The sequence below is a fragment of the Dendrobates tinctorius genome, unplaced genomic scaffold, assembly GCF_039654945.1.
Source record: "Dendrobates tinctorius isolate UK_male_01 unplaced genomic scaffold, ASM3965494v1 ptg000087l, whole genome shotgun sequence".
Taxonomy (NCBI): Eukaryota; Metazoa; Chordata; class Amphibia; order Anura; family Dendrobatidae; genus Dendrobates; species Dendrobates tinctorius.
The window spans coordinates 8,726,417-8,743,691 of NW_027361755.1; the positions used below are offsets into that span (position 1 = coordinate 8,726,417).

A 17,275-nucleotide genomic window follows, 5' to 3' on the forward strand; every position below is an offset into this window, starting at 1 on the left:
GCCAGCACTAAACAAAAGGCAAATAAAAAAACGTGTGGCATTTGCCAAGTCCCATAGCCTGCTAAACAGATGGACGCTGGAAAAGTGGCAGAAGGTGAATTTCTCTTATGAATCTTCAGTAGAATTACACAACAGCCACCGCAAATACTGCAGGAGACCTACTGGAGCCCATATGGATCCAAAATACACCCAGAAAACAGTTACATTTGGTGGTGGAAAGATCATGGTCTGGGGTTACATTCAGTATGGGGGTGTGTGAAATATTTGGAAGGTGGAAGGCAATATCAATAGCCTAAAATATCAAGAAGTATTAGCTACCTCATATATTCCAAATCATAAAAGGGGTCAAATTCTGCAGCAGGATGGTGCTCCAACTCATACATCCATCTTTACAACAAAGTTCCTCCAGACAAAAAAGATCAAGGTGCTCAAGGACTGGCCAGCCCAGTCACCAGTCATGAACATCATTGAGCATGTTTGGGGTAGGATGAAAGAGGACGCTTGGAAGACAAAACCAAAGAATCTAGATGAACTCTGGGAGGCATGTAAGACTGCATTCTTTGCTAATCCTGATGACTTCATTAATAAATTGTATGAATCATTGTTGAACCGCATATGGATGCAGTCCTTCAAGCTCATGGAAGTCACACAAAATATTAAATATGACTCTAACAGCACCACAACTTCATTCACCAATGTTATGCAACATATATTTGTATTTTAAGTTAATTATTTGTTTGAATATCACATTACTTTCTGTGGCCGACAAAACTTTTGTCTTGCCAAAATCTGACCATTCTGTGTCCATTAAATGATCAATATTTCTGCATTGAAGGCAATTTATTTTCTTAAGCTAAATCACATTTTGGAGGGTTTCAGCTTTCAAAAGAATAATTTATACAACCAATGGATGAATTTAACGCCAGGTTATAAGCTTTTATTTACATAACATGGATAAGCGACATAACTTCTGTCAGGGAGTGTACGTATAATGATAAATAGTACTCGCATCCAAAAAATGGAAAGAATAATGGCATACAATAGACCTACTAGACCTAATATGGGATCCATCGTGCCAAGTAGAATGCTGATTAGTGGGGATAGACCCTACATGTATCGCTGCTGTATAAATTAGCATCAGGACGCTGCGTACTGGAACAGTACACTAATAAAGACCTTACCTGGCGTGTTGCCAACAGCTGCGGCAGTACTAGGCAAGATAGGGGTGACTACGGGAGGAGGAATACCGGCAGCCATATCAAGCAGTGGTTGGATAATCTCACTCTTGAACACGTTATTCTTCTGCCACAAGTTCAGGACTCGTACAATCTTGCTCTGCAAGCACACATAACACATACATATCACAAGGACTTGCCAAAGAAACGTATTCGTCAGTATGGATCATCATGTGCAACTAATTCTCAATGCTAAATATTGTCCCATGTGCCTAGTGTTAACTGACCCTTAATATTTCTTACATGTGAACAGATAAGAAAAGTTTCCATCAAAAAACAAATCTAACTTCCATCAGTGAATAATGTAAGGTTTTGGAGGCGTCTAATACCCTTTTCAGAACATATTATGCCGGGTTTCATCCCTCATAGCATGTTCATTCATAGACAATGCAGCAGGCACAGGTTGTTTCCTCCGTCTGGCTCCACAACTGCATGCACAGGACATACAACTGTTCCCCGAAGATCCAATCGTTGTGTCATCAGTGGGCCTCCAGTGGTTCTGAAGTACTCCAGAACCATGACAGAAGCAAAGTTACAGTCAAGGGGACCAAGACTAAGTGCACACTGCATGAGTACCAACTAATGAGATATGCCCCCACTTGTGGCCACAGGGTCTGCATCCGGCCACCATCGGGACCCACTGCAAAAACCAGCCAACAAATAGTATACTATTCTGTGATGGACCTCCGTATCTGGTGAATATAGCAGCTCACTGGCTACAGGGACACAATTATACCTCCATCTATTGAATATGGCACTATTATATATAACTCACCTACATTATATGAATACACATACTTACCACTGAAAGCAATATGCCACCTATAGCAAACAACATTTGCTGAAAGACGTTAGATTTTCTCTACATGGTAATAAACATTTTAAGCTGTTCACACCATTAAAGAAAGTAAATTGCCTTTCAATCCATACAGTATCAAACGTATATATACCTTATCATCTGCTGGACAGCGATACAAATTCTGGAAAGTGCTAATTATGTTGTTGCTGAATCGTGGAGCAAAAACATCCTTATCCTGACCAAACTGATGCCTGGACTGCCGAACAATGGAGTCGATCACATAGAGACCTGGAACTTTGTATTCAGGTTTACACTGCAATTACACAAAAGTAGAGAGATCAGAAGAGGGAAGGAAACCTACAGGTCACAGCTCATTTATTTACAAGGTCTCAGCCGCATAAAACATCTCTTTATATTGTATTATTAAACAATTCACTGTGTGGAGACAGAACTCAGCCCAACTTATGAAGCACGTGACCCTCTTGCCAGGAGTTTGATGGCTCGCTCACACGAGCCTATACATCGGACGAGTGCTATCTGATGTTTTCTCCAACAGCAATCGGACCAATGTTATCCTATGAGACTGCAGATCAGCATTTTTTGTCATGTTAATTTGGAATGAGAAAAATTGCAGCGTGCTCTAATTTACAGCGGATGCCACTCACCCATTCAAGTCTACAGGTGCGTGGAAATCATTTGACTGCACACGCATGACATCCGAGTGCAGTCCAATTTCTGTGGACTCACACTAAACACAAATCAATTTGATCAAAGTGTCATTAACATAATCAATCTGATTCTCTCAGGAGAGAATATACGGTTGTGTGACCCTAAAACTGACAGCAGGATACTATGGTGAACCAGATGATAACATGTCCGTGGACCCGAAGCCTCCCCTGCAGCTTCTCCTGTGATCGCTCTATTGGAGCCACAAGTGCAGTTTTGTCATCCAAAACTAGAAGGGGATTGAAAAAAATAGGAAAGTAAAGAGATGGCGTTTCCTGCTGGCTACATTTCTGGTTGGGGATAAAATCAAAAACTCAAACTATATCTTCAGTGTCCTTATCTTGATTCATATTCTAAAAATAAAGGGTTTTTATGGCATATTGCGCTCTGCACCTTGTTGTTCCTTACAGCGTGCACTGGGGCTCCGTTCTAGCAGGGGTGGATCACATTAATGCGCCAGAACTGTCCCACATGGGGCAACCCCATTGAAGTTAAGAAATATACAAATAAAATCTTCACTATTTATTACAAAAGATCAGTTCATTTCCCTCCTCATCTTATTATCCTTCCTATGTCTAGCTGTAAGAAAACTCTCAAGAGGAGGCTGTGATAGGGGATGTTCCCATGGATATTTTTAAGCAAATCCACTTGAAAACCCACATTAGAAAAGGCTGTGTGAAGATACCCTTAGGCCCCCAACTTGGCTAGGCGCCATGCTTCAGCCATATACTGTCCAAAATCCAAGGATTGGCAGGATATTTCCCCTGTGTTCTCCGCAGGGCTGTTTGCTTCAGGAAAATGAAAGAAAAGCTAAAATTACCTTCTGGATAAATTTCTCAACACTCTGAACCACGTGCTTGTAGAACTAAAAACAAAACATAACAGGAAACAGTGAGGCATACATTTGGCAGGATATTTTTAAATGACCATTCAGAGAGATTCCTTTTCAACAGATTGGATAGGATGCTATTTGCATTAAAGCCTGAAGGTGGATGTTGGGAGCATTTCGCTATGCGCAGCCGTACCCCCTGGTGTTTCTGCACCCCACAGTACTGAGACATACCACTGACACCCTGCTACAATGGCTGGCCTGATCTCAGCACTCACATGGCGTGGTACAGAGGAACCACGGCACATCACTGATTTAAGAGGGATCCCTGTACTACTAAAAAACGCATTACTTATCCCAAGAGGTCATTAATTGCCTGCTTTATTCTTCATCCTGCCAGAAAATCAAAGTCGTATGTAACCCAAAATGAACACTATAAAACGTCCCTTGAGAAAACAAGCCCTAACACTAACAAGCCCTGAACACTATAAAACGTCCCTTGAGAAAACAAGCCCTGATAATGCTCAGTAGATAAAAAAGGTTTTGAATCTTAGGTTACGTTCACACACAGTTTTTTCAGAGGTTTTTGGCGTGGAAATTCTCCAAAATCCTACTAGAAAACTACTTTGAAACCTCTTGAAAAACTCTTCCACTTCATCTCTTGGGAAATCCAATTTAGGCTATGTGCCCACGTTGCAGAAATGCTGCGAAATTGTCCGCATTTCCGCAACTGCCTGCCGCATGCGCTTTCCTGCAAAACATAAGCATTTTTAGCTTGCAGAATGCTAGCGCTTTTCCAAGCGATTGGAAGCATCGTTTGGAAAAGTGATTGACAGGTTGATCACACACAAGCATAGTGCTTGACAAGTGTGACCAACTTTTTACTATTGATACTGCCTATGCAGCATCAATAGTAAAAGACAGAATGTTAAAAATAATAATAAAAAAAAAAAAATAGATATATACTTACCTTCTGTCAGCCCCCAGAGTCCTCCCGGTCCTCATTGGCGCTGCTGGCAACTTCTGTTCCCAGGGATGCCTTGCCCGAATGACCTCTGATGACACAGCGGTCTTGCGTGATGCTACGCCATCAGAGGTCATTCATGCAATGCATCCCTGGGAAAGGAAGTTGCTGGCAGTGCCGATGAGTGCCGGGATTCTATTTTTTTACAGGAATATGGTACCCAGGGCATGGAGGAGTCTCCTCTCCTGCTGACCCTGGGTACCATCCGCACATGAAGTGCTCACTTTACGCATGGTGGGCATAGCCGATGTGCTGCAAAGGCACCATATTACATTTTATTGCGCTCGGCGCAGCGCAAAAAGGGCGCATGCGCCGGCAAAACCATACCAGCGCACGGCCAGCGTACCCAACGCTAAATATAGGGTACGCTGATCGCATGCAGCGTCATGCGACCATAGGAGGAGCTGACCGGAGGGGGCGCCGCCGGGGGTGGAGCTTAGCGGCGCCGAGCACTGATAACGCAAGTGTGCAAGTAGCCTTACGGTGGCGGAATCGCCGCGATTCCACAGAATTAATGGACATGCTGCGGATTTTACTACTATGTGATTCCGCAGCAGAAAAATCCGCAGCATTGGCACAGCAACTGCGGAATCCCATAGGATTGCATTGGAATGTGTTTTGTTAGCGTTTTTTTAAGCGTTTCTGCAGCGGAAAAAACGCTTAAAAAACGCAACGTGGGCACGCAGCCTTACTGTTCATTTAAGGAGATTTTGGATCTTTTTTTTTCTCTTCAAAGCGGTTTTGAAAAACTCTTGGAGGGGAAAAAACAAGTGCACGTAACTTCTTTTAAGAGAATCCTGAAGAAAATATCTCCACCTGTAGACACTGTCTAATTAAAAGACTGCAAACAAAACTCTTCAGGATAATCTGTTCCAAAGTTTTCAAGCCAGGAAAAGAAAAAGTTCCCCCAAAAAGGAAGTTTACGAAAGTGATTTCTGCATGAAAACTTGTGGCTTTTGAACTCCTATCAAAAACTTAGTGTGAACATAGTCTTAGCATGCAGTACCACAAAAATTGTGTTGCAGCAGCAAAAAGCATTTAAAAAAACATTGCTGAAACAGTGGTGACCTGTAGAATAATTATGAATACTCAAAAAGTAAATCGAAATAATGGCAGTTTTTTTTTTACCCTAGAAAAAAATGAATAAAAAAAAAAGCATTCTGTATATTATATGTACCGCAATACAGGATCATTAAAAACTACAATTCTGCAAAAAAACAGGAAAGAAAAAATATTGAAAAAAAAAAAAACTAAAAGAAACAAAAAATGCACATTTAGACAATGAAAAGCTGCACATCTAAAACAATTTAAGGGGATGTGTGACTGTAAAATAATTTAGCAATGGAATGATTAAAAATAATAAACGGAGAAATTTTTCCCTTCCAGTGCACCTCTACAAATCCAGAGCGGTGATCTCCAGTGACGAATTCTAAAGGTATATGCCCACGATCAGGAACTGCTGTGGCAGCATAGCGCATGTCCACCGAGAGTGCAGAGTCACCTGCAGATCACTCGCGGACACTGACATGCGTGCGGCTTTCAAAACCACAGCAGAGAATAGAAATGACACCAACAGAATGTATTGGCTGTGGTAAAGCCGCACGATTCCTTGAACACATGCGGATTCATCTGTCTTCAATAGACACCTGCACTTTGGACGCAGCGAACATACGCTGCCTCCAAAGCACTGCTGTTCCGGATTGTGGGCACCCGGCCTAATAGTCACCAGACTGCATCCGCCAATCGCAGGACTCAGCAGGGATGGAACTTCCAAAAGTGGCAGACACTGTTTCTGGAGCCAGCGAAGACCTCAGAATCAGGGTCCACTGAATCCAAGGGGTAATGGAATGTGAGGAAAATCTCGATTTATTATTTTTAATCAATCCATTGCAAGAAAAATGAAAAAAGAATGACAGTCAGAGAAGCTGTTTAATAATCTTTTCATGCCATTGCCACGTCCGATACCTCGGGGACGAGACGTTGGACAGGCCAGGATTGCTGCTTGTCTGAAGTTTCTATATTCTCTTGGATGACCCTAGTAAGAGGTTAATATGAAAGAGAAGCCAAATGCTTGTGTACACGCACATGGCTCTTCAGGTGGTATACCGGTGTCTATGTAGCAACGTATTAAAAAGTGTGAAAAACGATGATCCATTCTAAACCTATAAATGAAACCGCCAGCAGTTCCTATAACACTAATGATTAATGTACCCTCTGAATCTGATCGAGGCAGGAAGAGTTCACCGAGTTCCCAAAATACAGTTTCTTACCTTTAACGCTTTAATTGCAGACTTTGTGATCTGAGTCATTTTAGCCTTGGAAATCGGCGGCTTGTAATCATTTAGCGAGTATAACTGTGAAGACATCAAGGAAGTCACAAGAATCACTAGGTGCCTAAGGAATTGTATTACTGAAAACAGAGGCGAGTCATAAAAGGAAGTTATCATCAGAAAATGGCAGAAAGTTTACATCTGGCTTGTGGGTTATATCCAGGGCTCCTTTTTTAATCCATACCACAATCTGCATTAAAAAAAAAAAACAACCGAAATCTTACAATTCTCACACTGGCAACTGGGGCTTTTTTTAGATTTTAACTCAAGGGTGGGCAATTCAATATCCTGAGGGGCCACGAGAGGCCGTGACTGTTGTGGAGGCTCAACCAATAGGCTGAAATTAATTCTGCTCAATAGTTATATCAGTTATAATTATGTTATACTAATATTAATTGTATCAGTTAATATTGAGATGAAATATGTATGTTGACATCACACTATATACCATGTGAGCCCCACACAGACCCTATATAGTATGAGCACCCACATAGCTCCATGTATACAGTATAAACCCCGACATTGCCCCCTATCACAGTATAAGCCCCCACATAGCCTCCTATAAACAGTACGAGCCCCCACAAAATTACATAGTATACATAGTTACATAGGATGAAAAAGATGTATGTCTTTCTCCAGTTGTACATTTTATCACTAAATCGTCTATAACCAGCAATGTTATGTGTATTGAGGAAATCGTCCAGCCCTTTTTATTTTTAGAGCTGTTATAGTGTCTGCCATTACTGCATCTTGTGCTAGGGCATTCCACAGTCTGACTAACTGTAAAGAACCCTTTCTTATTTTGCTGCCGGAATCACCTTCTTCCATCCATAATGAGTGCTCCCTGGTCCTTAACATGGTCCTTGGAAGGAATAAGTCATGTGGCAGTACGCTGTACTGGAAACACATATTTATACATATAAATGAGATCTCCTCTGAGGCGTCTTTTTTCTCAGCTAAATAAGCCCATCTTTTCCAACCTCTCCTCATATGAGAGGCCTTCCATCCCTTGTAATAATCTAGTTGCCCGCCTTTGAACAGACCCCATTTCTGAATATACTTTTTAAAATGTGAGGCCCAAAACTGGATCCCATATTCTAGATGTGGCCTCACCAGTGATTTATAATGGGGTAATAATACATTGGGATGACGGGATTTTCTCTCTCTTTTTATACACCCTAAAATCTTGTTTGCTTCTGCGGCTGCTGCTTGACATTGAGTGCTGCTGCTCAGCTTACTTGTAAGATCCCAGCAAAGAGCAAACAGACGAACGGCATACTAGGGCACACAAATCACCACATTAACAGACGGAGCTATTTATCGGAAGTATTGCGGTATATATTTCAGTCAAAAAACGGAGGTGCTTGCAAGAAAAAACATGAAAATTTCAATGTGAAGCGAAAAAAGGAGAAATATGCAGGACTCACCGATATAGCTGAAAAACTGTGCGTCTTTATTTCACATAAATTCCATCAATAGATATGTGGACATGCAGGACGTTAGAAGAATGCTAGAGGAGGGAGGTGCCGGACAACGGCCGTTTCAGCTTACTTGTAACCAGAATACCAAATTCCTTCTCCTGTTCTGTAGTCCTAGGTGCATTACTCTACAATTATCACACAGCCTCCCATAAACTGTATAAGCCCCCCATACAGCCTCTTATAGACAGCATGAGCTCCAACATAACCTCCTATAATATTATATATATATATCCACACATACACACAGTTTTGGCAAAAATTAAGAGACCACTGCACAGTTTTGAGCCCTGTCTCTAGGAGCCTGCTACGAACTGTTCTTGTCGTGCACTTCACCCCATCTGCCATTCCTTTTGTAGGTCACTTGATGTCATCCTGCAGTTGCTGAGTGTCATTCGAATAAGATGACGGTCATCCCGGTCAGTTGTGAGTCGTTTTCGCCCTCTGCCGGTCTGTATCTTTGTTGTCCCCAATGTCTGCTGCCTGACCTTGTTGTAATGGACTGCCGTCTTAGAAATTTTAAGGCTGGAGGCAACATGACGCTCACTGTATCCCTCTGCTAGTCAAGCCAGAATTAAGTCCTTCTTTTCCTCACTCAAGACTTTTCATGGCTAAAAGTTATATTTTCATTCCTATTACTTTTGGGATATTACTAGCACTTGTTTTGCCATAAAGCTTGTCCTATTGCAAGAGGATTGAGACCACCACAGCAGGGTTTTTTTTATACTCTCCTTCGTTAAATAAGATTTGGTTCAAGTGATCACCTAATCAGAAGCACATTAAGTAGAATGAGGTGTACTGTGGTTGGAATTCAACTGACACTGGAATGGAATGGCTGTCAGACATGTAGAGAAGCGGATTTTTATAAAACTGTGCAGTGGTCTCTTAATTTTTGCCACAGCTGTATATATTATATTATATACAGTACAGACCAAACGTTTGGACACACCTCATTCAAGGCGTTTTCTTCATTTTCATGACTATGAAAATTGTAGATTCACTCTGAAGGCATCAAAACTATGAATTAACACATGTGGAATTATATAATTAACAAAAAAGTGTGAAACAACTGAAAATACTTGTATGTCTTATATTCTAGGTTCTTCAAAGTAGCCACCTTTTGCTTTGATTACTGCTTTGCACACTCTTGGCATTCTCTTGATGAGCTTCAAGAGGTAGTCACCGGAAATGGTCTTCCAACAGTCTTGAAGGAGTTCCCAGAGATGCTTAGCACTTGTTGGCCCTTTTGCCTTCACTCTGCAGTCCAGCTCACCCCAAACCATCTCGATTGGGTTCAGGTCTGGTGACTGTGGAGGCCAGGTCATCTGGTGTAGCACCCCATCACTCTCCTTCTTGGTCAAATAGCCTTTACACAGCCTGGAGGTGTGTTTGGGGTCACTGTCCTGTTGAAAAATAAATGATGGTCCAACTAAACGCAAACCGGATGGCATAGCATGCCGCTGCAAGATGCTGTGGTAGCCATGCTGGTATGCCTTCAATTTTGAATAAATCCCCAACAGTGTCACCAGCAAAGCACCCCCACACCATCACACCTCCTCCTCCATGCTTCACGGTGAGAACCAGGCATGTAGAGTCCATCCGTTCACCTTTTCTGCATCGCACAAAGACACGGTGGTTGGAACCAAAGATCTCAAATTTGGACTCATCAGACCAAAGCACAGATTTCCACTGGTCTAATGTCTATTCCTTGTGTTCTTTAGCCAAACAAGTCTCTTCTGCTTGTTGCCTGTCCTTAGCAGTGGTTTCCTAGCAGCTATTTTACCATGAAAGTCTACTGCACAAAGTCTCCTCTTAACAGTTGTTGTAGAGATGTGTCTGCTGCTAGAACTCTGTGTGGCATTGACCTGGTCTCTAATCTGAGCTGCTGTTAACCTGCGATTTCTGAGACTGGTGACTCGGATGAACTTATCCTCCACAGCAGAGGTGACTCTAGCCGTCCTCATGTGAGCCAGTTTCTTTGTAGCACTTGATGGTTTTTGCCACTGCACTTGGGGACACTTTCAAAGTTTTCCCAATTTTTCGGACTGACTGACCTTCATTTCTTAAAGTAATGGTGACCACTCGTTTTTCTTTACTTTGCTGCTTTTTTCTTGCCATAGTACAAATTCTAACAGTCTATTCAGTAGGACAATCAGCTGTGTATACACCAGACTTCTGCACAACACAACGGATGGTCCCAACCCCATTTATAAGGCAAGAAATCCCACTTATTAAACATGACAGGGCACACCTGTGAAGTGAAAACCATTTCCGATGACTACCTCTTTAAGCTCATCAAGAGAATGCCAAGAGTGTGCAAAGCAGTAATCAAAGGAAAAGGTGACTACTTTGAAGAACCTAGAATATAAGACATATTTTTAGTTGTTTCACAATTTTTTTGTTAATTATGTAATTCCACATGTGTTAATTCATAGTTTTGATGCCTTCAGAGTGAATCTACAATTTTCATAGTCATGAAAATAAAGAAAACTCTTTGAATGAGGTGTGTCCAAACTTTTGGTCTGTACTGTATATATATATATATATATATATATATATATATATATATATATATATACATATACATACACACACACACATGCTGTAAAAACATAAAAAAGGAAAAAAAACACATGCCCACCTTGCTCCCGTTCCCCGACGCTCTGCTTTTTCGCAACCTAATGAGCATGTGCAAAGGTCATTGTGAAGGGGAGCAGGGTCAGCTGTGATGTCACCTATTGTATGAGTCTAAAAAGGTCCCAACTGCCAGGGTGAAAATGGCAAGATTAACATAATATATATATATTTTTTTTTTTTTTTTAAATAAAGATTGTGACATTTGAAAAAAATAAAAATACATGTTACACAAACGAGTGATTTAAACACTAGGTCCTAAATAAGATGGCAGATGCTGGGGGAAAATGGGGATTAGGCAAATTGGATTTCCTTTATTGCCCTCACACAGTGAATAATCATGAATGCGATTGACAATGCAATTTGCTTCAACATGGTTTCATAACTAGGCTACATACGAGTATATGTGCAGTCAGGAGGGATAGCTGTCTGTCGGTAACTATCCCGTGTATGGCTGGCTCAAAATAAGCAGTACCTTTGATTGTACAGGCACAATAGGTTATGTTTCTTCTTATTTTTAAAGGGGTTGTCCAGTCCAAATCGATAAGTCAGCAGTCACTCTTTGTGAATGCAAACTTATGAATCCCCCATCGCACACACTGGGCACTGCGAATATTCGCTAGTTTCAGAGCCGGAGCCAGAGGTATGAATGAGTTATACATACTCTAGGCTAGGGACCATTCAGTCGGTGCAGCCTCGATCATACACTGGTATTGAGTGACTAGCGAGCGTGGCAGTCTACAGTGTGCGGCCTCGCTCTATAGAAGTGTACGGAGCGAGGCCGTGCCCACTGGACAAACTCTAGCCGTGGAAAGTATAACACACACATACCCTCTGGTCCTGGTTCCCGAAACCGGCGAATCCCCGCAGAGCACAGTGTGTGCGCTGGGGGGATTCATAAGCTTGCAGTCACACAGAGTGACTGCTGACATCTATCTGGACCGGACAACCCTTTCAATTGCACCCATTTTGGCATAAACTAGAATCCTATCTTTCCATAATGACACATCATAATAGCAAAGGTCATGAAAATGAAATGCAGACGAATAAGTGCATGGGGGAAAAGTAAAAACAATAAATGAAAAAAGTGCTGCAATCCATCCTCAAAAAAAAATCATACAGCCACTGAGAGAAAAAGAATAGAGGGCAATATGGAGGCACAGAAGCCAGAGAAATATACCGGCCATAAGTTTTATTATACTTGTCCAGACAAATACAGACAGCATTAAAAACTTGAAAACATAGCAGCAGTATTATCAACAGGATACCCCTCTTCCACATACAATTAGTAAGCAATAAAAAAAGTATAGGGCGAGACCAAAACACTTCAAAAGCCAATATTATGTTCTGTTCATCCAATGTAACACATAAGCCCAACCACAAAACTGAGGCAGAGCTGTTCCTAAGGGTGTGTGCACACGTTGCGGATTCTGCTGCGGATCCGCTGCAGTTTCTGCTGCGTTGTACAGTATCATTAAAATCAATGAAAAACAAAAAACGCTGTGCACATGCTGCAGATTTTTCCACGCGGATTTGCTGTGGTTTTAAATCTGTAGCATGTCAATTCTTTGTGCGGAATCCGCAGCGGTTTGACACCTGCTCCATGACAGGTGTCAAACCGCAGGGGACAACGTAGGTCTTTTGACCTGCGGATTTAGCCAAATCTGCAGCAGAAAAATCTGCAGCAGAATCCGCAACGTGTGCACATACCCTTAAGGTGTAATATTAACCAAGCTCAAGGCAAAATATGCAACGATAACCTCTTAGGCTAGTTTCACACTAGCGTTTTTTAGCGCTGCGCTTCGTGCGCAATAGAATCGCATGCAAAAAACGCATCATGTGTTTTGTATGCGTTTGCTTTTTTTAGGCGCATGCGTTTTAACCAGTTTCTAGTCATGTTAACTCTTAAAACACATGCGATTTTAAAAGCAGGTGTGCGCATGTCCAATCACACGTCTGCGTTCCCATAGACTGTAATGTGATTTTTTTTTGTGCATGCGTTTTTTGAGATAGGTTGGACGGACCAAAAATGCAACAGGTTGCATCCGGCGCGCCAAAGCGCACAGTACAAAAAAGCATGCGCACGAAAACGCATACGAACGCATGCATACGCTAGACCATGCGCCCCCATGTTAAAGATAGGGACGCAGGCATGGACGCACACGAAGCACAGCGCTAAAAAACGCTCGTGTGAAACCAGCCTTAAAGAGGTCCTGTCACCAGATCCAACATCCAAGTATTAGCTCTTATTTTATTCCCCTGAGTAGTTTGGTTTTGTTTCTTTATAAATCCGCCATATGGTTCCAGAGGGCTTTTTTATTTAGTAAAGTGACTGCTATGAAGAGGCGCCAAGTCGTGACGACAATGCTCAACAGAGCAGCAGGGTCTCGCTGAGCGCAGCGTTAGACAGGGGCAATGATGAGCGCTATCATGAGTACCCAGCGTGACTAGCGGTCACTTTACGGCTATTCACAGACGCCGGAGACAGATTAGGCGGAACATTTTGGATAATAAATTGGTGATCGAGGGGACAGTCTCTTTTATTGGAGCAGTTCATAGTTCATATCTATGAACTGCTCCAATATTTAGGTTTCTCCCTCTCCCATAATGACAATTCTGCTTCACATCACTTGTCTTTTCTATTGCATTTTTTCTGTGCTGTCTTGTGCATAAATATGTGATTCTTCAGATGTTGTATTAGTCAATACCTGATGAAGAGACCTGAGTAGTCTCGAAAGCTTGCAATGTGTTACCATCTTTTCAGTTAGCCATTAAAAGATATCAATCATGACATCTAGAGGATTGGTGCACACAAAAATCAGTTGAAAAAAATGGTGGCTTCAGAAAAGATGATAATTCGATTCTAAATAAACTCCTTGTACTGCTATTTAGGTGTATGGTTGTCAGTTTTCTATGCATGTAACTAGAATATTTACTACTGCTAGAGCTCCCTGAAATGAGAGACTAGAATATAAGGCTGTGTGCACACGCTGCGGATTTTGCTGCGGTTCCGCAGCGGTTTTGGCCTCTGCGGACACGCAGCAGTTTCTGCTGCGGTGTACAGTACCATGATTCCCTATGGGAATCAAAAACCGCAGTGCAGACGGTGCGGAATTTTCCGCACGGATTATCTGCGGTTTTCAATCCGCAGAAAGAATTGACATGTCAATTCTTTCTGCGGATTCTGCTGCGGTTTGCCATCTCCTCCATTGAGGAGATGAAAAACCGCAGGGCAAAACCGCAGAGCAATCCGCAGGTAAAACCGCAGGTCTTTTGACCTGCGGTTTCACCTGCGGATTGTACAGAATCCGCACCTAATCCGCAGCATGTGCACACAGCCTAAGTGTAGCGAGCGCACACTACCAAGTCCACTGCATGGATTGCTTCACTGTCACAGCCACCAACACTGTTGCTGCAACATATACAACAACATTTGTATGGAGTTTTATATTTATTAACTTCAAAATGACATCCAGTCCAAACAGTTGTTTTTGCTTCAAAACAATGTCCAACAATGACACCCCCTCCTTCCATGCCTGTCAGATACTGCTCTGCAGAATTGTAGAGTATCACATCAGCGATCCGTCAGTATAAGGGTAATGTAAAATACTATATAAGGAAAGGGTTATTAAAAAGTATAAAAATATATTTAAAAAAAATCCCCAAATAAAGAACAAAAAAATATATATATTAATCCAAGTACACATATTTGGTATCGCCGCATCCGGAACAACCCGCACTATAAATCTGTCACACTACTTAACCCCTTCAGCAAACACCGTAAAAAAAATAAAAAAGAGGCAAAAAATTATGCTTTATCATCATAGCACCAAACAAAAAGTCCAATAAAACGCAATCAAAAAGATGAATGTAAATAAAAATGGTACCGCTGAAAACAATCTTGTCCCACAAAAAAAATCTGTCATACAGCTCCATCAGCGGAAAAATAAAAAAGTTATAGCTCTCAGAATAAAGCAATGCAAAAATAATTTTTTCTATAAAATAGTTTTTTACTGTTTAAAAGTGCCAAAACACACAAAAAATAAATAAATGTAATCGTACTGAATAAAGCTGCCTTATCAATTTTACCACACGCGCCACGGTATAAAAAAAACAAAAAACAATTCCTGAACTGCTAATTTTTGTTCATTCTACCTCCCAAAAATCGGAATAGAAAGCGTTTAAAAAAAATGTCACGTAGAAAGCGAAAAAAAAGCAATCACATGACAGTTGGCCGAAATATGTAAAAATTATAGCTGTCTAAATATGGGGATGCAAAAACTAGTTTTTGCAATAAAAAGTCTTTTAGTGTGTGACAGCAGCCAAAAATAAAAACCTGATATAAATCTGGTGTCGCTGTAATCGCACCGACCCGAAGAATAAAGTCGTTTAATCACTTATACCGCACGAAGAACGGCGTAAAAAATAAAGAAAAACAATTCTTCACCTTCTGCTGATTTTTTCATTCTGCCTCCCAAAGATAGCAGTAAGGATTGGCACACATTTATCCTGCACTCTGAGCTGAGCGCTTACACTGGAGTTTCTGTGTAAATCTCTGAAATACGTGATTCAGACGGAACCCACGGCAGAAGATTCCCTATAATGAGGCAGATGGAGACACTGTGAACGCCAAAGGACCTGTGATCCAGCAGTGTCCGTCTTTTTAGGCGAGTATAAAAGTGCGGTCGACCATAGTTTTTGTGCACTTCTGAAAAAGAAAATGCTGAACAGAGGCCAGACGGAGTCCAGAGTAACTCTGCTGCATCATTACAGTGAATGGATCCCTCGGGGGGTTTCATCTGAAGCACGTCACTCGAAGAGTTAGATGGAAACCCCAAAGTAAGTGCAAAGCAATAGAGCGCTGGTTAAATGTGATCCTAAATGTAAAAGTTTCAATTCAATCCACAAAAAAATCAAGTCCCCACTCAGGTCCGTCATCTGATAACGGAACTATAGGGGGGCTTCCACGTTACTAGTCGTACAAAAGATCTGGAAAAATGAAATAGCCCTCACCCCTCAAAAGAAATTCAGCAAATTCTGCACACCCAAATCCAATTGCTCAGCAAACTTCTGAGCCCCAGTGTGTCTAAACTACATTTAGCATCCACATGTTTGGCATTTCTTTAGTGATGAGAGCCTGCCTAATTTACGGGTCCGTGTCTCCAGAAGCATGAGCTGGGCACAATGTACTGTTCTCTACAACGTACTAGCCACTTCAACATACTGGTCACTACAACAGCAGTTTGTAATTTTCACTCAGTAACATCCACTGCTTCTTGTTTTTGGAAGACACCATGGAGTCAAAAGCGTCACTATACCTGTAGATAAATTCCCAAAGGGATATAATTTCCAAAATGGGGTCACATGAGGGGGATTCTGCTTTTCTAGCACTTAGGGGCTCTGTATATGAAGTCTGACAACTATTCTAGTTAAATATGCGCTCTAGAAGGCAAATAGCGCTCCATCCCTCTCGAATCTCACCGTGTGGCTAAGCAGTACTGTACAGCCACATACGGGGTATTTCTAGATTCAGCATAAATATATTGTGGGAGAAAGTTTTTTCTTCACTGCCCAATGGTATAAAACTCTGTGACACACCTGTGGTGTCAATATGATCACTGCAGCCCAAGATAAATTCATTGAGAGGTTTAATTTGTAAAATGGGGTCACTTATGGGGGGATTCTGCTGTTCTGGCAACTCTGTCAATGTGACATGGCACCTCAAACCAATGCAGCAAAATCTGCTCCTTCCCTTCTGAGCTTTGCAATGTGCCTCAAAAGTAGTTTTCGACCACATATGGTATCTGTGAACTCTGGAGAACTTGCACAACAAATTTTGGGGTCCATTTTCTCCTGATACCATTATGAAAATACAAAATTTTGAGCTTAAAAAATATATAAAACAATACACATCTAGATAAGTTCCCTGAGGGGTCAAGTTTCCAAAATGGTGTCATTTGTGGGGGGTTTCCACTGTTTAGGCACATCAGGGGCTCTCTTAGGCTAGTTTCACATTTGCGCTTTTGAGCGCAGCGACGGCCTGCGCACGCCCACCGCTAAGCCCCGCCTCCACCGGTAGCTCCGCCTACCGGCGCATGACGCTGCATGCGTCCTGTATCCCCTATCTTTATCACTGGGGGCGCAGGCCGTGCGCAGTATGCGTTTGGCGGCGCATGCGTCCTTTTCACGGTGCGCCGAGCGCAACCAAACTGCAGCAGGT

At 41.9% G+C, this 17,275-nt stretch overlaps 1 protein-coding gene across 5 annotated transcripts in view; it reads right to left on the bottom strand.

Annotated features, from left to right (window-relative positions):
- The window catches only part of SCAF8 (SR-related CTD associated factor 8), a 463,405-nt gene that overhangs the window by 354,783 nt on the left and 91,347 nt on the right, over positions 1 to 17,275 (bottom strand). For all 5 annotated transcript variants that reach the window (XR_012234161.1, XR_012234162.1, XR_012234163.1 and 2 more), the window contains 4 exons: positions 6,884 to 6,967; positions 3,581 to 3,625; positions 2,186 to 2,347; positions 1,182 to 1,335 (listed from right to left, as the gene is read on the bottom strand). Coding sequence is in view for 2 of the 5 variants with exons in the window: in XM_073585726.1 (XP_073441827.1) it covers positions 1,182 to 1,335; positions 2,186 to 2,347; positions 3,581 to 3,625; positions 6,884 to 6,967 (445 nt within the window). In the remaining 3 variants the exon portion in view is untranslated. The remainder of the gene's footprint in view (positions 1 to 1,181; positions 1,336 to 2,185; positions 2,348 to 3,580; positions 3,626 to 6,883; positions 6,968 to 17,275) is intronic.